This window comes from Equus quagga, chromosome 5, assembly GCF_021613505.1.
Source record: "Equus quagga isolate Etosha38 chromosome 5, UCLA_HA_Equagga_1.0, whole genome shotgun sequence".
NCBI lineage: Eukaryota > Metazoa > Chordata > Mammalia > Perissodactyla > Equidae > Equus > Equus quagga.
In genome coordinates this window covers 112389618-112413517 of record NC_060271.1, presented here as the reverse complement: position 1 = coordinate 112413517, position 23900 = coordinate 112389618, and the positions used below count along the sequence as shown (strand labels likewise).

Sequence of the window (23900 nt, the reverse complement as noted above, 5' to 3'; positions counted from 1 at the left end):
TAATAATTAATAATAAAGAATTGACCTTTGCAGCATTTGAGGTTCTCTTATTAAACCAGTGATTCTCAGTCATTTTTTTGTCTCTTTTATATTCACATTTTTAATAATGTCCTCTATTCCCAAATGAGATTTTTCTACATGTCACATTCTAAACAAGAAAGAAATTGAGAATTACTCCTTCTAGAAATAGAGGCAGTCTTGCTTAGTATAATTGAAAACATATAATGACACTATTATAGAATTCTCCTGAGATATGCTTTTACTAGATTCATCCTAAAAGATCTGGCTCATATTCCTATTCCTTTCACTGTTTTCTCTATTTGATTTTAAGTCTTTGACTCTTTTTAGGCCCTAAGGTGCCTTACCTCATCTTTCCCTAATATTTTTAAAATTTTAATTATTGTTAAATATAAGCATTTGTTCTCCTGTATTCCCCTTCCCCTAACTCCTGGCAACTACCAGTCTGCATTCTGTCTGTGTATTTACTACTCTAGATATTTCATATAAATGGAATTGTACATGTTACTTTTTGTGTCTGTCTTCTTTGACTTAGCATAATGTTTTTGAGGTTCATCCACATAGCATGTATCAGTACTTCATTACTTCTTATGGCTGAATAATATTCTGTTGTATATATATATATATATACCACAATTTGCTTGTCTGTTCAGCCATTGATGGGCATTTGGGCTGGTTCTACCTTTTGGCTGTTGTAAATAGTCTTGCTGTGTGAGCGTCAGTTTTTACTTCTTTCGATATGAACCTAGGCATGGAGTTGCTGGATCACATAGTAATTCTTTGTTGAATTTTTTGAGGAGTCTCCAAACTGTTCTCCCTAGCAGCTGGACTGTTTATATTCGTATTGATAAATATTTTTGAGGATAAATAAAACTAAATAGTTATAAATTTTTATTTTTTGTTAAAAGCCACAGGTATCAAGCTCTCATAATCCTACATCAACAGAAGAACAGCAGCTATACTGGGCCAAAGGGACTGGCTTTGGAACAGGCTCTACAGCTTCTGGATGGGATGTGGAACAGGCCTTAACTAAGCAGAGGCTCGAGGAGGAGCACGTTACCTGTCTTCTGCAGGTATATATTCAGAGTTGATATTCTCAATGATAATGGTTAGATTATTTTTTGTATTTGTACTGACTTTTAAGTATTGATGACTATTCAACTCATCCTCAGCTACTTTTATAAAGCCCATTGTGCTCCCTGCTCTCAGTACATTTAAGATACCACTGGGCAAAGATTGCTCTTCACGACTTGTAGTTCTAAATTTCTTCCTCTCAATTAGCTTATTCACTGAGAGGAAAGTGATAAGGACGAAATTGTCCAATAACTGGAAAATGTATCATATCTCCCTTCTTCCAGTCATCCTCTCATCTGAAGTGCTATATCTGGACTCTTTAAAAAAAAAGTTATTTATGTCTATCTTTGTTTCTCACATTCTTCTATTACTTTTCTAGGTTCCGGCAAGTTTAACTAGTATAGAAAGTTTTTAATACCATAGAAATGAGAAGAGAGTTTCTTTTTTGTTTTTAAAGATTTTATTTTTTCCTTTTTCTCCCCAAAGCCCCCCGGTACATAGTTGTGTATTCTTCGTTGTGGGTTCCTCTAGTTGTGGCATGTGGGACGCTGCCTCAGCGTGGTCTGACGAGCAGTGCCATGTCCGTGCCCAGGATTCGAACCGACGAAACACTGGGCCGCCTGCAGCGGAGCGCGCAAACTTAACCACTCAGCCACGGGGCCAGCCCCGAGAAGAGAGTTTCTTAAAGATTAGCTTTGCTTCCTGCACCAACTAATTGACTAAAATTGGTCAACTGTTTGACCATTATTTTCTGCAATTCTAGAATGACAGGCTCATTCTAAGATTCCATCACCCTCAAAATATGGGTAAACTGAATTTATTCAATAAAGTAAATATCGGAGTTGTTTTAAGCTTTTAAGTTTATGTTCTTAGGTGGCTTGCTTCTATATGTCTGGTTATATGCTGTGCACCATCATGCAAAACACCTCCTTCTCTTGAAAATCTAAGGAAAAGACGTCTTATTTTTAAAACATACATGGCGAAACATTGATTGAGTTGAAAATATATACTCTTGGTAATCAGATTGAATATCAAACATAAAATAAGGGCTTTTAAAGTATGTAAAGCTAAAATCCAACAATTTTTATTTTTAGGTTCTTGCAAGTTATATAAATCCTGTGAGTGGTGTGGTAAATGGAGAAGCTCAGTCATCTCCTGAGAGTAGAGGACAGAACAGTAATGCCCTTCCTTCTGTACTTCTAGAGCTTCTCAGTCAGTCCTGCCTTATCCCAGCCATGTCATCGTATCTACGAAATGATTCAGGTAAATCTCATTGTAATTAGTCCTCTGAAATATTTTTGTGGGTGAATACTTTCATTTACTTATTTTATCATTATCAGTTTAAATAGTAAAGTTCAGTTGAAATATTTAATGTTATTCTTCCCCAGTATACATGTGGGTTTGAATTTCACTGATTTTTTTCTTAAAAATTATTCTGGAAATATTTAGTTCTTTTGGGGACCCCAAGTTGATACTTTATAGACAGCTGTCCTAGAACATAGAATAAAAGTTTTCATTATCCCTTTGTTTTCACCTGTGAAAGTACTTTTTTTTTTAACAGCCTATAACTGAAAATCATAGGGCAAAAGCTAGCTTCTTCACAGTAGCGTTCTGATCTGAATATGGTTCGTTGAAGTTCTGTGCATTTTTAATGTTTTTCTCAAACACTGTAGAATTTCAGACAATAGTAATTTGAAGAAAGGCAGATAGATAAGTCATTCTAGTCCATAGGTACTTGATAATAAAAGTATTAATTTTTACAGACTTAATAAAGACTATCATAGGTACTTACTCTGCCAGTGTACAACTGATTATTGATTGAAACTAGTTTATTATTTCCTTGGTTGTGGAATTATCTTTTAAGAAATGTATTCTTTTCCTAAGTAAGAATAGAAAAGTTATATGTTTTATTTAGAGACTCAGAAACATATAGATATTGGCAAGAAAAACAAGCAGTTAACATCTTTTTCTTTTAGCCAGGATTTTTAGATTTATTTTTTTATTTCAACTCTCTGTTCTACTTCTTATCTCTGCCTTTATTCGTATTCTTACTCATGAGAAGAGATATTTACACATTTACTTGAATTATTGAGGAAGAATAGGGAAGGAAAGTGATAGGAGTGAATCTTGAAGTAGTCTATTTTGGTGCTTGGTAGCAGTTTAAATGCACAGTTAGATGGATGCAGAAGGTACTTGTATGAAGGGATTGCTGTCCCTGTTCTCCACCATCACAGACATTACTGTGCTTCAAAACACCATTTCCCAGTCTGCCTCACACTTCTTCATAAAAATATTGGGATAAGATATGATTTAGGTTGATTTTTGTTTAGATTGACCTGTTTCATCCATCAGATTCATCTTTTTAAAAAAGTAGATGTCAAATGCACAATATATTTTATGATTATGTAAAATATTTGGAGCTGTACACAGTCAGATCTCAGTGCCAAAATTTAATATTAGATTATATGGAAAAATTGAATAGAGATAAGCCTTCTCTTTATCTCCTCCCACATTATTAAAATATTATTTTATTAATCCTTTTACTTTCAAAATACATGGCCTCTCAAAAATTTTAAAATTTCTGTCTTGTTCTGAAATCCAGTCTTTCTGTAACACTGAGCTTTTATCTTTATGGTTCAAGGTCAAAAAGGAAATCTGCTACTATTTACTTTTTAAAAATAATCTATTCATGTAGGTGCACTTTCTGCTAAGTATGTTAATAAATAAACTGTGATTTTGGTAACTATATGGGATCAAAAAGACTTAGATATTGTATCTTGGAACTGTTTTAGAAGTTTAATGTGACAAATTGGAATTTGACCTTTCCTTTGTGACTTACTGTTTTCCTGGAAGAAAGAAACTTCTTGACCAGGGTTTAGATTTACATACTCGAATCTGGTACCTTGTCCACTGGTATAATTTTAATTGATACATTTATATTGAATGTGGTAAAATTATTTTGAAATAATATTTTAAGACAAATTAATGTAAAATGATTAACTTAAGTAGGTCAGATAATTGGCATCAACACCTGTTAAATGATGTTTCCAGTGATCAGAGAAAATTATTCTGGAGTTTGGAATATATTCTGATCTCTAGTTTGTGAGAAACAAAGTATCTTATTTAAGTGTGCCCATTTAGAATATTCTAAATATGTTTTTCAGGAAAATATAGCTTAAATACTATATTATTAGACATAAGTTACATATGTAATTATCAGTTTTAGTTCAAATGTTAACTTTTAAGTGGCATTTTAAAATAAGAACAATTTATCTAGTCCAGAATCTTCCTGGAACTTAGTAAAATTCCTATTTTAGAAGATTAGCCAAAGTCCATTTCCCAGTTTCGTCATTTGTCTATAGAATATTATTTTTGTCAGTTTTGGGGGGTACAGTAGGGTAAAGCATCCGGTCCAGAATCTTTTACATTATTTAGTTGTCATATCTCTATTTTCCTTTAATTTGAAACAGTTCCCAGTTTTTCTTTCTTTGATGATATTGACGTTTTACAGAATACAGATCATTTATTTTATAGGATGGTCTAACAAGTTGGTGTTCGAGTGTGAAAGCAGTGCTAATAATTTTGCTTGAGACATTATATTCAAGGTATGGTTTACTTCCATTGCTAGCAGATGATGTAGAAAAACACAAGCCTAATGTAATAGGCTCTTTTGAGAGCTGTAGTAAAATAGCGCATGTTTCCTTCCTATTACGTCTTTTTAAATGACAGGTGAGCAAGACAAGAAAATGTAGAAACATACAGTAGTTTATGCTCTGCTTTTCACTGGTCTACCATTAACTATTGAATATAGTTTCTTATCCCCCTTCCCACTCCCTTTTTGACCTTCTTTTCTGGCTCCTAATGTCCAATTAGATACTTCATAATCTTCTTTCTTCTCAATTACTGTTAAAGATTGATATGAATACCAGAGTCCGCTCCTCGTTTCTTTTAATAAAACCTTCAAGTTCTCATATTAGAATGCTCACTGTGTGGCAAATTAGCTAAGTCTGTTTTGTTTTGATGAAAGTTTAAAATTTGGCCAAAAAGTTTAAGTGATTAATAATGCTGGCCATACAGATCAATAATAATTGCACATAAAATTGATCTTCACTTTTAGCCGTGACCCTCTTTGTATCACAGGTAAAAAGAGAATGTTGTCCCTTGCAAAAGTATTGCCAGAATAAAGGGAGCATTCAAATTCCTCAGGGGAAAGGATAACCTTTTTTCTATTACTGACTTCTAACAGTTCTGTAGCTGAGACACCAATCCTGTTCTCAGAGAAAGCACTGATTATATTTAGTCATTAAGTAATTCTATAACAACATTTTTACTTGTAGCATAATACTGGCTATACCATTATTTACCCAATTTGTTATTTTTGGATTATTACTTTAACTTATAAAATTAAAAAGTACTGAAGGCTATTATGACTGTGTATGTATCTAGAGCTTTATACAGATTTATGATTGTTAGGAGAAAATCCTAATATTTCTTCATTTATGAATTCACTGTGTTTCTAGGAGGAATTTTTAATAGCCCAATAGTAGTTGTCCTACTATAACCTTTTCATAATTAGCCTCTCTTTGGTGGCCTTAAAATGGGTGGAGAAGAACGTTTAAAAGCTTATTATTTGTGAAGGAATGGAGAAGTTTTTGAAGTGTTTGGTTTGATGGCATCATAGCAGCAATATAAGTCTTCATATTTAGCCTAAATTAACCAGATTAGTGAAAGGTTACAGCGTGCTTCTATTTACTTAAAATAGATTAGTAAGTTTGAAGCTTACATAATAGTTCTTTTATGCTAACTAAAAGAAGGACATTTGTTAGTGTTCTTGCTTGGTTTTTGCACATTGGATTAACATGAAATTAGTAACATAACTCTGTTGGCCAACTGTATGTAGCAAACAGTAATTTTTAAAATATGTATTTTTGGATTTTTCTTCAAAAGCTTAATTCAATAAGCTAAGTCTGTAATTGAGAGACTTGTTAGAAAATTTATAAAACAGTAAATTTGAAGCCACAGCTTCAAGGTAGGTAACTGAAACAAGTGAATTATATGTTTGTATTAGGATATTTTATCTCCAGTATCATACTTAATAAGGAGTGATAGGAACTCTAAAAGAGAGAAAGTAGTTATTTTTATGAACAATTTCTTAGGTAGAAAGGAAAATCCTCGTAGAATGTGTTCGTTTTGATTTCTCTCACTCACAACATTCTAATGTCCATTTATCATAGTCCTCTTATTTTGAAAACTGCATTGTAAACAAGGATCATTTTTCCTCGAGCCAGTCAGTTGCATTTATGCTTTTTCGTAAGCCTGCAGTTACCCCACTGGCCACTAGGTGGAAACCCTGTTTCATTACTAGAAATACTTCACAAAAATGGATGAATGTGAGAGTTAACAGATAAAATGTTACTTTAGAGTCCCTCACCCTCACCTCATCTCATTCCCATTTTGGAAGATGATGTGTTCCTATTTTCAGAAAACAGTACCACTGGGTACATTAAATTACTTCCCATTAATTTAGTGGAACATGCTAAAAATCCTTTATCATTATAAAATGTCTACCTTTTTAGTGCTGATTTCATAGTAGGGAGGTAAATATCATTTCAGAAAGAGAAATTAGAGTATCCTGTTCAATCCCTGTGTATATACTTCTTAGGAAGGAACAAATGAGTAAAAGGAAATCCAGAGAAATTTATTGTTACCCAGGTTTAACTGTTTAGCAGTAATATGACCATTATTAAACTCACATATTTTTAAATATTAAAACGAGACATAAATGGATGTTTTCAGTATGGAAGGTACAAATTAGAGAAAAAGCACAGGACTTTTTTTATTGGGAACATTATAAAGTATCTATTAATTTGGCTGGTTGTCTTAGCTAAATGGTGGTACATACTAGCGTTAAAATTTTCTCGTTTTCACTGTATTTGTTTGGTAGTTCCCTAACTAGCTGTAGTGGAACAAAACCCGTTATTAAATACTTCATTACACCGTCTTATTTTTCTTACACTGGATTTTGTGTGTTTAAAGTTCGTATTATATCTTATCTTTTGTTATATTCCTCAAAAAGTTAGGATTTAAGTTTAATTTCATGCATATGCTATTTGAGAATAAAGTTAATTCTGTCATTATGGCAAATGACTTAATTAAAATATAGCCACATTCTTTAAATCCAGAAGTTATTACTAAAAAGTTACTTCAAAGTAAATGTACAGTTAGAAGTGTGCCCATCTTTCTAGGCCTCAGGGCAGCAAATTCCAGAGGACCTGTTGTTCTCTGAGGGCTTAGAAATTGTATTAGTGCTGTTACATGGAAAGATACTGGTTTATCCACAGAAAATATATGATTTTGTCATTTATGAAAATTATTTTGCTTGTTTTGTTGATACTCATTGCCTGAGAAACAAATAAGTAGAAATTATTGAGCTGTCATAACACATGGTACTTCACTGCATATCCTTATTTATAGTTTTCTTGGTAATAATTCGTTTGAAACTTTTGAGTTGTATTGTATATGCCATTTATTTTCACTGTTTTAATACTAGGTCAGAAATAGGTGAAAGTTTTAAAAGATTATTTTACTGAGTAGAGTTGCATGCCATTTTCAATCCCAAACTGTGTTATAATATGCTCCAGTTTTCTTGAAAATTAGCTGGAAAGTACAAATAAGATTTGGAACACTTGCCTATATTTAATGTAATTATTTCTACATATGGTTGAAAAATAAGATACTGTCAGGACCTGTCAGCCATTTCATTCTTGGTAAAAGAGTAACAGAGTACCAAAATTTTGAACATGTTAATGGCCACTCATGAGTGTCTCTGGCACATAGTTGCTTGTCAGCAAATATTAGTTCCTTTTGTGTAAAATTCTCATATTTGTCAAAGGCATCCTATGTGAAAATATCTTTGGTATAGATAGAATACATCAGTTTATCTGTTAAATCGTTATACTGGTAAATCTTATGAGGAGGAGAGGTTGCTTAAAGTGAAATTTAGATGGATTGCCAAATGATTTGATTTGTGCTTGTAAAGGTAACATATCTGCAACACTTCGGAGATGCTTTCCTTGATTCTCAGAGTACAGTGGTCTTTCCCCTCCTGTTAGTTGGCAGTGTACCTAATGCTTATATTTTCACTGCTCACATTGCAGTCTGGTTATAGTATAAATTTTCTTAATAAGATTCCACCTAACCAATCTGCCAGATTAACCATAACTCTCCATTTCTTTTATATAAACAACTCTACCTGTGCCATATATGTGTGTGTGTGTGTGTGTATATAAAGCCTGTAAGAGTTAGTTGTTTTTGAATTTATTTATGCCAGTGGTATTGCCATTACATGATTAAATATTACACAGACTAGATGTTTATATGATAAATCAATGGAATGCTTTTTAAAAGATCCTGTAAAAAAGGAATTGGCTAAAATAGTCATAGAATTAGATTGATATGAGAAACTATAAAAGGTTTCACGTGTACACACACACACACGTTTTTTCCCCCAGTAGAATACCCTTGCAGCTGGGTAGAGCAAGTTGGCCGTGACTTGTATAAAAAATGTTCATACTTTGATCCTCTGCCAGAAATCTTTGACCCTTTGATGTGGGTTTCCGTGTATTTCATTCTTTTTGTCTAGTGGCTGGCTTAAATGCCAGCTTGAGCCAGAATTCAGCATATCTATGATTGACATGAATCTCCAAAACAATTTGTTGGATAAAGCTTGGTGGAGGACTATAAATTCAATAAATTAAATAATGGAAAAATTGAAAGGGAGATGAAAGATTGTTTATGAATTGTTAGATACAGAAGTTATGTTCATCGAAGTATTTGTGTAAAACTCATTGATGTTTCTGTTACAGCACTTACATATGGTGGAATTACTGCTAATTACATATTACATTCATTACTCTACAATAAAACAACTGCTAACTGATATTTTATTAATGGACAAATATTCTTAATGATTTGTGCTCACTTAAGATATCCTTTTAATAATCTCATTTGCAGGGATCTTAACTGCAGAGCCATGTTTTATTTTTAAATGTGTAGTATCAAAGAATAGTTTCTGGTTTATTTATTGAATTGCATTTTAGTGAGAATTTAAGAGTACTCTAGATGAAAAAATTCTGTCTCTGTTACTTTACTGTAGCCAATGTTTATTTCAACCTTTTTAAACTGTATTTTGTTTGAGTGTAATTTCTACAGCTATTGATCTGCTAGAGAAAATATAGAGTTAGGAAGGATTATAACTATAAGAGTCAGGTTTTTAGATCAGTACTAAACAATTGAGCTGCCTTTTGAATAAATTAGTTTACTAGGCAAAACGTATGTGTTAGATGATTATCTTTTAACACACACATTAACCGTGTTACTTGTAGGGATATTTGTTGCAGATACTTATGTATTAAGTTTTAGTATTCAGTTACTTGAAAGAATTTATAATTTACAGAGAAATAATTTAAGTATCTCTTATTGCTTTGTTTCCGTGTGATATTTCCATGAAATATAAGGTGATTTTATATTTCAAGTTAGGCAAAGTAAGAATGGATACATTCTTTAATTGAAAATTAAGCATTTGAAGAATGAATTTATTTAATTTTCACACTAGATTTTAAGTCTGCTCAACGTTGCATAAACAAATAGTAATATTAGATCGAGTTGAGGTTTTTACACTTTAGGTGAGCCTCTCCTATTTTATGTTACTGAAATTCATCAGAGAAATAAAGTCAACACATGCTGAGGATTCGTCACAGAACAAGATGCTTTTTCTAGGTAGTGTTCATTTTCTGTGTAATCTTACAGTGACAATTGCTTAACTACAAAAAAATCATTATAAAGCATGCCATTTTTGAAGTATTAAATATAAATCCTAAGGAAGACAATGACTTTGAAAATATTCAGTGTTTATTAATGTTGACTAAAGCTTTATTTTCCTGTACATTTTGTTAGTTGTCTTTCCCGTACTGACTAAATTTCCCTTTCCTGTATTAGATAGATTATTGGGGGCTTAAAGAAAACATAAATATGTATGTGATTGTAAATAATATATGTTCAATATGTGCTTTTAGAAAAATGTCTGTGGCATTGTTGCTTTTGTGTCTTGTTTGCGTTGCCAGATCTCGCATGTTTTCTGGCAGTAAGTCTTTATTGTCCATATTCATGGCTGCACTCGGGAGCAAGGCACTTACCCTGGAATGTGTGTCATCATCTTCTGGAAATGTACTTTTAAAGGGTAGTCTTAGAAATCATTCTTGTTAGAGCTGGGTTTTGTCCTGAATGCAACCTGTGAGAGTGTGGTACAGATATATACAAAAACCATTACTAAGAGGTTAAGTACTATCCCAATAATGCTTAACATGACCAAGATAGATTCTTCTTTTTCTTCTTTGTCTTCTTGCTTCTTTACGTCTTCTGCTGTAGTGTTGACAGAAGTACCCATTTTCCCAGAAAATCTCTTAGTCTAGAGAAAAAGAAAATTGATTGTGAAACAAATCCCTGGGAACGGTACCTTTGAACTATATAGAGAAATAGTAAAATAAATTTTCTATACTTGTTTTTCTTGCATAATTTTTCAATGTGCAGTTCTGTTTTACTTTCTTAAGATGGTGGAAAATTATAGAAAATGTGTTTTAGTACAACTTCAAATAATCTATTAACAGTTGGACAAAATAATAGAAAATATGAAAAGGCACACATTAAATTCTGCCGTTTATATATTATGAATTCTAAATTTAGTAGCTATAAATATATCTTTAAATTTTCTACATATATCTAAGCTGACGTATTTAATATGAACTTCAGTTAATGTCTGATATTTATGTATGATCAGTACATATTTTAGCCTAAAACAATGAAGTTACTACATGTCAGAGTTTTAAAATAATTAAAAGAGAAGTATTCCTTACCCTACATTGTGTCAGGAATAAAGTGTTATCAGATATCCTGCTTTAGTCCATAGTAGTGATGAACGAACATTTTCTCTTCATGGAGAGCTTCTGTTTACACTCAGAGAAAAAGAAGTGAACAAAACCTGGACAAGCTTCATATAGAAGGTGGCAAATGTTTTCAATTCTCCCGAAGGGATGGGTCTTCATTACTAGTCCGTGGTAAATTTCAGGGTAACTAGCCAGTGATAAGCCAAACGGTAAATGTGTTCCATTTTTGTCTTAGAATTATTTTTAGCTTTTATACATGCTGAATTGTGTTTCACAAAAGCATGCTAATGTTTATTGTTATTTCTTATGAATTTTCTGTCTGATGAACCTTTGAACTATTCTGTTTCTTTTCAGTCATTTGAATATCCTTTTCCCCGCTGAAATGTTGTAGTTTCAAATACAGAAAATGAGAATTTTCTAATTCTACCTAGTCCTAGTTTCTGTTTGCAAATTAGAAAATTTCTCTTACTATAACAATTAGAGTAATGTCACACACCACTATCTGTAGTTGTTGATGATAATCACAAGGTATTTTCAAGCATTGCATAATTCAGCAAACAGGCACATCTGAGGATCAGAACGATAGTGACTTTGATTGCATAATAGTAAGCAGTAACATTGAACATGCACTCAGCACTTGCTGAGTAAATAAGGAGCCACAAGCCACTCTTGCAGATAGGGCATTGCAAAAATGTTGTGCCTCTGCTCTTTCTTTGTCAGGCTGGTCACATTTAATCCTTCAGTAACAAGAAGTGTGCTGTGTGAAAAGGAACTAAGTTTAAAGATACCTAAGGGTTTTCTGATGAAGCTCTTCATGGCAAAAAATAGGATTAGGGAATTCAAGATCGAAATGATCTCTTTTGTACTCTAACAGACAGGTTTTCTTTAAGAGTTTGTTAACGTTTACTGACTCCTTTTGTTCACTGACCGCCCACCCACATGTGATAGTTTAAAAGTGCGTGCCCGGGGGCTGGCCCCGTGGCCAAGTGGTTAAGTTCCCGCGCTTGCTGCAGGCGGCCCATTGTTTCGTTGGTTCGAATCCTCGGCCCAGACGTGGCGCTGCTCTTCAAGCCACGCTGAGGTGACATCCCACATGCCACAACTAGAAGGACCCACAACGGAGAATATGCAACTATGTACTGGGGGGCTTTGGGGAGAAAAATGAAAAAAAAATAAAATCTTAAAACCACAGAGGTGTCATTAAAAAAAAAAAATGCATGCCGGCCGATGGCATAGTAGTTAAGTTGGTGTGCTCTGCTCTGGTGGCCCAAGGTTCATGGGTTCAGATCCCAGGTATGGCCCTATGCACCACTCATTAAGCCATGCTGAGGCGGCATCCCACATGGATGAACTGGAGGGACCTACAACTAGAATATACAACCATGTACTGGGGGGGGCTTTAGGGAGGGAAAGATTGGCAACAGGTGTTAGCTCAGGGCCAATCTTCCTCATAAAAAAACATAGAAAAGAAACTCCAGGAACACTTTTTAAAAAATGCAAATCATAAGAAATGACGCAGCAATGACATTTATTTAAAGTTCCTTGTAAATCGAACCTACGATTTTATGTCTCATGCTGTTAGTACTATTCTCAGTCTCATTGTCCACTACTTACTACCCTGTCTCTACAGCTTTTGCTTTCATCCCTTCCTGATATGAGGAGAATATCTTCTTCTGTTTCCGTAATTTAAGATTTCAGTAGGCTCTTTCCACTGCCAACTTAACTGAATAAAAGAAATACCAATAGAATAAAAGGAAATACCATGTTTCATATATTTTAGAAGAGCTGTCTTATTTTCTGTAGGCCCATTTATTTCCAGATTTAAAAAAAATTTAAATTGTCAACCATGCCTCTGTTGCAAGTTTGTCATATCTTTTTTCCCCTTTCTTCCATATTGATAGTTTTAGCATGTTGGACTCTCCTTGGCATTATTCTTATAATGGAGAAGTAGCTCCTCATTTTGTGGTTTTTCCTGTTCTTGATAACTTTGTAACCGTTTAATTATTTTTTAAAAATCAACATCTTGGATCACTTACATTCTTGTATAATTTTACCTAAAATGTTATGATTTTATGTAGTTTACTTTTTTAATTAGTAGACTTTATTTTTTAAAGCAGTTTTAGGTTTACAGAAAATTGAGCAGATAGTACAGAGTTCCCATATACCCCCTTCTCTCTTCCACTCATCCCATTATTCGCGTCTTATGTTAGTGTGGTACATATTACAATTGATGAACTAATATGATACATTATTTTTAACTAAAGTCAGTAGTTTACGTTAGGGTTCACTCTTTGTGTTGTGCAGTTCTGTGGGTTTTGACAAATGCGTAGTGTCATGCCTTCCAACAATACAGTATCATACAGAATAGTTTCATTGTCCTAAGCAATCCTTGTGCTCTACCTATTCATCCCACCCTCCCCCTCTCCCTCCTGAAACATGTAACAACCACTGATCTTTTTGCTGGCTCCATGGTTTTTCCTCTTCCAGAATCATATAGTTGGAATCATACAGTATATAACCTTATCACACTGGCTTCTTCCACTAAGCAATATGCGTTTAAGTTTCCTCCATGTCTTTTTGTGGCTTGATAGCTCATTTCTTTTTATTGTGGAATAATATTCCAATTATATGGATATACCACAGTTAGTTTATCCATCACCTTTGAAGGGCATCTTGACTGCTTCCAGTTTTTTGCAGTTATGAATAAAGCTGGTGTAAACCTTGATGCACAGATTCTTGTGACCATTTTTCTTCCATTGATCTATGTGTCTATTCTTTTGTCAATATTATGTTGTCTTGATTATCATAGCTTTATAGTAACCCCTGAAGTCTAGTCGGATCAGTCCTCTGATGGTGGTGGTTCTTCCTCAGTATTGTCAGCCATTCTGGGTATTTTGCCTTTCTGTATAATTTTGGAATCAGTTGATCAATATCCACAAAATAACTTGAGGTTTTTATTGGGATGATTTATATTCTATTTTTCATTGTATGTTACATGGGACAAGACTGGGAAGAGTAAAATACAGTGCAATATTTTACTAAATGAGTTTATAAAACAATACAAATGGAAATCTTTGGATAACTGGCTATATTTATTTCATTGTAAATTCTAATGTTTCAAATACTTAAATGTAGAAATGGAAGCCATTCAAAACCTCAGTCGGGGGCCAGTCCCATGGCCAAGTGGTTAAGTTCCTGCGCTCGGCTTTGGCAGCCTGAGTTCGCCACTTTGTATCCTGGGCACGGACATGGCACCATCAAGCCATTCTGAGGCAGTATCCTACATAGCACAACCAGAAGGATCCACAACTACAATATACAACTGTGTACTGGGGGGCTTTGGGGAGGAGAAGAAGAAGAAGAAAAGATTGGCAACAGATGTTAACTCAGGTGCCAATCTTAAAAAAAAAAACAATTTCTGTAGAATAGGGAAAGTTTTTCTAAGGCTTTATTCTTTTGCTGGTCCCAGGTTGAAAGAACTTGAAGGAGTATGCATTTATGTCTGTGTTTACATATATTTGAAAATGAAAACAACATATTAGGGGAAAATATTTATAAAACATATTGTGTTCTTTTCCTCATATGCACAGTAGTGTTATAAAGCAGTTGAAGAAAATAAATATCCCAGAAGAAGAAAGAGCAAATGGTATGTGAATAAGTACTTAACCAAAAAGAAAAAAAATTTTAATAACAGCTTTATTGGGAGATGATTCACTTACCATACTATTCACCCACTTAAAGTGCACATTCAGTGATTTTTGACATATTCACAGATATGTACAACCATCACCACAATCAAATTTTAGAACATTTTTATCACTTTAAAAAGAAACCATATAGTACCCTTTAGCTCTCATCCCTCTATTCTCTCATCACTCCTCCAGCCCTGAGCAACCACTAATCTGCTTTTTCTCTATAAATAGAGTTGCCCATTGTGAACATTTCATATAAATGGGATTATATATATAGTCCTTTGTAACTGGCTTCTTTCACTCAGTATAATGTTTTCAAGGTTCGTTGATATTGTTGCATATATCAGTCCTTAATTCCTTTTTATGATTGAATAATATTCCATTGTGTGGATACCTACCACATTTGCTTATCCATTCATCAGCTGATGGACATTTGAGTTGTTCACATCTTTTGGCTATTGTGAATAATACTTCAGTGAATATGAGTATATAAATATCTATTTTTGTTCCTCCTTTCAATCCCTTTGGATCGTATATACCTAGGAGTGGAAGTGCTGGTTCACATTGTAATGTTATTACCTGACTTTTTAATTACAGCCATGATAGTGGATATGAGATGGTAAGTATCTCGTTGTCGTTTTGATTTGTATTTCCCTGATGACTAATGATGTTGAGCATCTTTTCATGTGTTCATTGGCTAGTTGTGTGTCTTCTTTAGAGAATTATCTGTTCAGATTCTCTGTCCCATGAGTGGGGTCTGGGCACAAGGAAGCATCTACCTTTTAGCCATACTTACTTGGAACTTAGCCACAACATCAAGTAGCTGGTGGTAGGATGAGAAATGCTGAAATCTTGCCCCTCCTCAGATGATGATCTTCCAACTTGAGCTAGGGAGAGAGGGAGCCTTGCTTCTATTAGTCTGGAGTGGATTTTCTTTTCTTGCTGAGTGGAGCGTAAGATCTTGATTCAAATACCACAGACTCTTGCTTTTCTGACTGAGTTTTAGTAGGTTTTCTTGAGAAGATGTTTTCTCAGTTTGTTGTACGCTCTTAGGGCTCCTATTTCCAGAGACCCTAAGTGGTGGTGTCTTTTAAAGAATTTTTATCAGTTTCCTTGGGGAGCAGGTTCACTGAACTCCTTATGCTGTCATGCCAGTGAGAAAAAAAATTGAGGCCTTATAAACCTAGAAAAAAATTTTGTTCTCTTATTAATTAAATATTCTATATCCTTACAGTGGGCTATTTTACATCCATTAATTTCTTGAAAGTAAAAATTCAACACATACCTAAATGTACAGTGTTATGCTTTTCCCTTGTAACATTAGTTTTATTAAATATTAAAATACATAACTTTTTCTTTACCCAAGTATTATATTCATTTTTTAAAAAATTCACAGCCTTTAAGATCGTATCCAATAAATGGTTGTCTTCCTGCCCCTGTCCTATAGGTAGCCAATTCAGCTCCCTAGAGATAATCAATAGTACTAATTTCTTATATTTTTTTATAGCGATCCTATGTATATATAACAAGTAAATACAAATACATGTTCTGCTTCATCTTTGTCATTGTTTTGTTTTGTTATATGTTATATGTTATATGTACAAATGGTAATGTACCAGGCAACCATGTTTCTATTCTCTGTTCCTCCCACCCCCAAATTACATACTTTGGAATTTTCTCCAATGCAGCATAAAGCATATCTTCATTTTTGTGACTGCATAATTGATATTTAGTAATTAAAACAACTCCATACTGACAAACATAAATTGATTCTTTGCCTGTTTATAAAGAATGCTGCGGTGACTAATTTTGGTGACCTTCATAATTTTATCTATAGGGTTAATTTTTAGAATTACTAGAATTGCTTATTCAAAAGTTGTGTCAATTTGTTATTTTGACAGATTTTAACTTTTTCTTATAGACGTTATAGCAGTAAGTTGAGCAGCTATTTCCACACACCTTTATAAAAGTTCTATACCAACTTCCTTCCAGCCATACAAACATATGTAAATTTTATATAGATACACACATTAATTTTGCTGTACCATTTGTGAGACATATGTAACAGACATGTTAACCCTATTACCCCTAAGAATTTCAGGGTTTATTTCCAAAGACAAAGGCAGTCCACTACATAACCACACTACAGTAATCAAAATCTAAAGATTAAGATTGATACAATACAACCATCTAATCATCTAATCCACCGATACCATTCGTATTTCATCTGTTGTCCCAATCATGTCCCCTATAGCAAAAAAAAATACTGCTTTTTGTCCAAAATTTAATCTAAGATCACATGTTACATTTAGTAACCTCTTTCATCTCCTTCAATCTGGAACATTGCTTAGACTTTTCGTCTTTTGTGACCATGACAATTTAATAAAATCGTTTATTATGGAAAAGTTCAAAGTATGTAAAAGTAGTGATTGTAACATAATGAGCCCCCATGAACTCCATCACCCAGCTTCATCAGTGATAAACACATGGACATGCTTTTCATTTATATCCTTACCCAGTTTTTTCTAAACACATATATACACATGGGAGATTATTTTAAAGCAAATCTAAGACATCATTTTATGAGTGCTATAGATAACTTAAGCATCGCCTGAAAGGACAAGGGAGAAAGTAAAAATTAATTTAAAAATAAATTACCTCATGTACCACCATCCAGAAATAGTAATCAGTAACATTTAATGACTATGCATATATAGAGCTAGAAATATAAACAGACAGTTTGGTAATAGAAGAAGATGATAAGACCATAAAAATGTTTGGGGCAAACAGATTAGCTATTTCTATAAAAATGGAGAGAAGAGAGAAAGGCTGGTGTTGAAACATCAAAGTTTACATAGCTAAGCCCTTAAAACTTTTATGTGGACTGGAATGAGTAGAAATTCTACAATGCAAGTATTTTTGTCAGTCATCTATTAAGCCAAACAGGCTTTACATGATTTATAAAGAATTTTTGTTTTGTTTTTGCCCAGAGGCTTTCTGCTCTAGGCATTGTTTTTGTTTGTTTGTTTTTTTAGGGTTTTTTTTGTGCTGAGGAACATTCATCCTGAGCTAACATCTGTTGCCAATCCTCCTCTTTTTTTTTGCATGAGGAAGATTAGCCCTGAGCTAACATCTGTTCCAGTCTTCCTGCATTTTGTATGTGAGTCACTGCCACAGCATGGCTGACAAGTGGTGTAGGTCTGTGCCTGGGATCTGAACCCACAAACCCCAGGCTGCTGAAGTGGACTGCGCCAAACTTAACCACTATGCCATGTGGCCAGCCCTGGGATTTTTTTAGTCAAGTATCATTGTAGATTTTTTTGGTTTCTTTTTCTTATTTGTTCCACTAGATAGTTTCAAAATGGCAAGCATTTGGTCAGTTAATATCTATAGAATTTACTTACTCTTTAAGATGCATTAATTGTAAAATTTGTAATCTTATGGCAAGTAAAATTCAGTTGTAATTGTTTTGATTCTCTGGATCCTTTGCATTTCCATTTACATATTTCAGTCATCTTGTCAATTTCTATTCCCAGTGAAAAGCTTATTGGGAATTTGGTTGAAATTGCATTCAATCTGTATATCAATTTGGAGAGAATTGACTTCTTAATAGTATTGAGTCTTCTAGTCTACGAACATTGTATGTCTGTTTAGATTTCCTTTAATGTCTCTCAGCAGTGCTTTTGTATTCTTGAACTTATGACAAATTTATCCCAGTGTTGGCTTGGTGGCATAGTGGTTAAGTCTGTGTGCTCCACTGTGGTGGCCCAGGGTTCACAGGTTTGGGTCCCAAGTGCAGATCTACACACCGCTCATCAAGCCGTGCTGTGGGTGTGTCCCATATACAAAATGAAGGAAGATTGCCACAGATGTAAGCTCGGCGACAATCTTTCTCAAGTGAAAAGGGAAAGATTGACAATGGATCTCAGGGTCGGTCTTCCTCACTTAAAAAAAAAAATCCCAATTTCATTTTTCTGCTATTGTAAATGATACTGTTTTTTTAAAATTCATTCTCCTGTTGTTACTAGTATATAAAAATATAGTTGAATTTAATTTATTCACCTTATATCTTACTACCTTGTGAAACTACTTAGTTTTACTATTCCTTAGGATTTCTGTGTAGATAATCATGCCATGTACATTAAAGACAATTTTATTTCTTCCTTTACCATATGTATGCCTTTTGTTTGTTTCTTTAAAAAAGTATTTTTTATTGTACTGTTGAGATTATGCAGACTTTGTCAGTTTTGGGGAAAAGTATTGAGTCTTTAACCATTAGATATGATGGTTGATCTAGAGTTTTTTTTAGATGCCCAGGTTTATCAGGTTGAGGCACCTTTCTTCTGTTCCTAGTTTGGTTCTAGTTTTATCATAAATGAGTTCTGAATTTTGTTAAATGATTAGTTTAGATCTGCTAAGATGATAATATGGCTTTTTTCTTTTTTTGTCCGTTAATATGGTGAATTACATTGACTTTTCAAATGTTAGGTCAACCTTGCATTCCTGGAATAAATCTCACTTGGTTGTGATTTATTATCCTTTTTTGTTTCTGTGTTCATGAGCGTTATTGATTTGTAGTTTTCTTTCTTGTGATGTCTTTGTCTCATTTTGGTATACGGTTAATTTTGTCCTCAAAATGAGTTGTTCCTACTTCTTCTGTTTTCTGAAGGAGGTCGTGTAAGATTAATACTATGTAGTTTTTAAATGTTTGATAAAATTTATCTGTGAAGCCGCCTGAAGTTTTTTAATAAAATGTTTTTAGTTAAGAATTCAATTTCCTTAAGTGCATGCGGCTATTCAGATTTTCTTTTCTTTTTTAAAGAACCGATTGGTGTTGGTTTTCTCTGTTTATTTGCTTTGTTTATTATCTGCTTTCCACAGTGAGAGCATAGGAGTGGTTGCCTGAAGCTGGCAAGAGGAGAATGATTAACTACAAAGGGGTGTAAGGAGAAATTTTTGGGATGATGGAAGTATTCTGTATTTTCGTTTGGGCAGTGATTACCCAGGAGTGTTTATTGTCAGAAGGCATTGAATGCACACTTAAAATTAGTTCATCTTATTGATTGTGAATTATGCCTCTGTAAATTGATTTTAAAAGTTATAAGTAAATCATCTGGAAATGATTTAATGATTTTGCTTGGGTTACTTACAGAGTTTTTTGTAACAAAATGACAGTTAGAAAAGCCTGACACTTTAAGATTCCAGAGAATTAAAATACATAAAAGGCTAAATTTCTCATTTTACCATGTGAATGTAGTAGAAAGCTAAATTTGAGACTGTGCTGTAAAAATATGTTGAAAATTTTTTTTTAAGGTTATGAATTATATAGTATTAAAGCTTAAAAGTGACTAGCACTTTTTAGTGTGCTTTAAGGAAACTGTTATGAGGAATTTCAGGCCATATTAAATTTTTTTCCCAGGCATAAAACACTTTTTCTCTCTCCCTTAGTAAATCATGCTAGTGCTTTTGTCTGAAACTGTGACCTTTGCTTGGCATTATACTTGAGTGGCTAAGGGTCTGGACTTCAGAGCTGGATGACCTGTGTGTGCATCCTGCCGTCTCCGCTGCCCTGCTTGTGCAGCCTTGAGCAAGTTCTTGAGCAAGTTCTTCGTTCTTTCTCTGCTTTACTTTCCTCATGTAGAAAATGAAGATAATACTACCTCACAGGGTTGTGAGAATTAAATTAGTTAATATATGTAAAATGGTTAGAACAGCTCCTGGCACTTGTGCTCCCAGTGTTAGCTGCTATTATTATTATCATAATCACTGTTACTACTTACCTTTGAGACAGAAGTAGTATACAGAAAAGTGTGATTTTCTTTGTTTTTAAAGCATCATGATTGTTCCATTAATGTGTAAATTTGTTTTCTTGTAAAGCAGAATCAACAAGAAAATAGTATTAGACTAGAAGTCCAGAGATTTCAGTGGTTTTCTGAGTCCTTTATTGGGTGCTTAGGAAACAAATTTTACTACATTGGTGTTAGTTACCTGTGATTAAAGGTATTATTAAGTTTTGTAGTATGTACTACCAATTAGTACCACTAATTACTGTTCCTAATTGTATAACATGTCATTTAGATTTTGTCTAAGTTTTACACGAATCCACATTTATAGGAGGATTACTTCTAGAACTAGTATCTGGTTTCAGTGAATTGATGATAATGTGATCATAGAGTCAGTTCCTGGATTTCTTAGTTGTCTTTCAATTTTAGCAAGGAAACTGACCATACTGTTTATAATTAGTATTTTCATTTGGGGGTTAGTAATCAATGTACTCTGACTTATACCTTTATCCTTAAAAATTGGCCAGTGGGAAGCTACTATTATGCCATTTGGAGATGTACTTTTTCATTTTATTTAAAATTTCCTTTGTCAATTATTTCTTCATATTTTTTGGATCATATGGTTTATTTATATATCAGAACATTTTAGATTTAATTCTCCAGGGTAGTTGTCTTTTAATAAGAACACGGTATTGCCTCAATTGTTTTGTTGTAAGGACAAAATTGGTGTTCAGTTTTAATCCCACTGATTATTATCCTGGCAAAGTGTGTATTATTAACCCTTTAAGACAGTTTTTGTGTATACATAATAATCCTCTATCACCTTAATGTTTGGAGTTACTTAATAAGATATGATTTAGTGTATAATTTATATTAACTGCTCCTCTGATCCAAGAATATATATTATTAAATATATATATATGTTATAAAAAGCCATGCTTTGTTGTGTTGTGTTTTATTTTTATGGCACTAGAATGTTGCAGAGCAGTGGAGTATGGATTATTTGAAGGCCATATTATAATATGGAGCATAAATTCTATTCAGAGAACTCCATTCAAAAGAATCCAAGGAGGGGCTGGCCCCATGGCCCAGTGGTTAAGTTCGCGCGCTCCGCTGCAGGCGGCCCAGTGTTTCGTTGGTTCAAATCCTGGGTGCGGACATGGCGCTGCTCATCAAACCACGCTGAGGCGGCGTCCCACATGCCACAACTAGAAGGACCCACAACGAAGAATATACAACTATGTACCGGGGGACTTTGGGGAGAAAAAGGAAAAAAATAAAATCTTTACAAAAAAAAAAAATCCAAGGAAAGACACAAATTCTAAGGAAAGGCTGTAACTATACATTATTTAATAACATTAGAAAGTAAAATTATACCCTTTAATGAACACACTGTCTAAAATACTAAGTATTTTTCTTTTTATATAGAGGTCAGGTTAATTGTTAAGATTTTAACTAGAAATAATGTATAATAATGTCACTTTTTCTAACTGAGACAAGATCATAGCTTAATCCTTTTGTACATGTGTTTATAGCTTAAATTCTTTAAATTGTCTATGTGTTATCAAGTTACTATGATCGGTAATTACTAAATTATATTATCAATAAAATACTTACTACATTCCAGATACTCTGATAAACCGTTACAAAACAGTTCAAACAGATATATGATGAAAAGTATTTCCCCTTAACATTGCCCCTCCAAACCCTAATCCTTCTCTTCACAGGAAACTACCATTACTAGTTTATGATTAATATTCTGAATATTCCAAATCTATACAAGTATATCCAGTGCATGTATGTATCCTTTGTTTTGAAGTAAACCTGAAACAAAATGTTCTTGCTGTTTTGAACATAGTCTGAAGATTTTTTCTTCTAAGCATAGTGACTGGCTGTGTGACACCTAGAACCGCTAGAAGAAGACCATCTCTTTGGATAGAGCCCATACGCACATACTTTTCATAGTTTGTGTATGTAAACAATATGAAGGATTTGGATCTTTTTTTTTTTTAAAAGATTGGCACCTGAGCTAACAACTGTTGCCAATCTTTTTTTTTTCCCTGCTTTTTCTTCCCCGATCCCCCCAGTACATAGTTGTATATTTTAGTTGTGGGTCCTTCTAGTTGTGGCATGTGGGACACTGCCTCAACATGGCCTGACTAGTGGTGCCATGTCTGCCCCCAGGATCCGAACCAGCGAAACCCTGCGTCACCTCAGCAGAGGGCATGAACTTAACCACTTGGCCACGGGGCTGGCCCAGGATTTGGATCTTGAAGATGGAACTAAACAAGAGAATTTTTTGCTGTGATGGAAACATTCTGTATCTATGCTGTCCAGTATGGACTCGTGTGGCTATTGGTCGCTTGAAATGGAGCTAGCACAATTGAGGACAGAATGTTTTATTCTTTTACATTTAATTAAATTTAAGTAGTCATATGTGGCCAGAGGTTACCATATTGGACAACTCAGGGAGCATCGTGGTATAATGAAAAATGTCTAGAATTAGATGTACCTGGGTGTCAGTGTTGGTCTTGCCGTTTTCTATTTGTCTGCCTGTGCAACTTACTTAATCTTAGTTCCTCATACTCATAATGGGGGTGATAATGCCTTCTCCAAAGAATAATACACACACAGAAATGTCACTGAGTTGAAAAAAGGGTGAGATGTATCATACCAAAGTTGATAAGCCTGGTGAAGGACCGGAGAAGGAGAGAAATGGTCAAAAGAGACTATAGCCTTATCAGGATTGTTTCACTATTTGTCAGGATGATCAGTTTGAGATGGTGCTCATGTATGTAAAATGAATGTTTAGAAATTCATTGATTTTCTCTAAGTATTCCTACATAGTTCTCCAGCCATAACAAATAATATTTGAGTCCGTGTTTACATAAATGTCATCTTCATGTATTTTTTGCAACTTATTTCAGTCAAATAGGCATGTAGGAGACAGATCTACTTTACTCTTTTTAAATGCCCCATACGATAGAATCATTTGGATATGTTGTTATATATTTAGCCCTTTAATTTATTACCCTTAGGTTGCTTTCAACTTTCAGTATTGTAAACAGTATTATATTGATTACCCTTGTTTATAGGTAATTAGTAGCAAGTGATATTGCTAAGTCATTAGAATATGGGCATTTTAAATGCCAAACTGGTTATCAATGTGCATATTTACCTGTTTCTATAAGTCTAGCTTTCCCATATCCTCACAAGTATTAATGTTGTGTTTTATGCCTATTGATTAGTAACTTTGGGTTTTAACTTGGACTTACCTGAAAACTGTATTGTACTAAGTTATACTATAATATTATAGTAAATAATAAGATTAGATCATGGGTTGGAAAAGAGGCTTTAACCATAACCAAGTATGTATGGAAAATTTATATGTG

General features: G+C 33.8%; 1 protein-coding gene across 12 annotated transcripts in view; it reads left to right on the top strand.

The window, feature by feature from the left end:
- Window positions 1–23900, top strand: part of BIRC6 (baculoviral IAP repeat containing 6) — a 221425-nt gene that overhangs the window by 158175 nt on the left and 39350 nt on the right. For all 12 annotated transcript variants that reach the window (XR_006888703.1, XR_006888704.1, XM_046662165.1 and 9 more), the window contains 2 exons: window positions 927–1091; window positions 2187–2355. Coding sequence is in view for 10 of the 12 variants with exons in the window: in XM_046662165.1 (XP_046518121.1) it covers window positions 927–1091; window positions 2187–2355 (334 nt within the window). In the remaining 2 variants the exon portion in view is untranslated. The remainder of the gene's footprint in view (window positions 1–926; window positions 1092–2186; window positions 2356–23900) is intronic.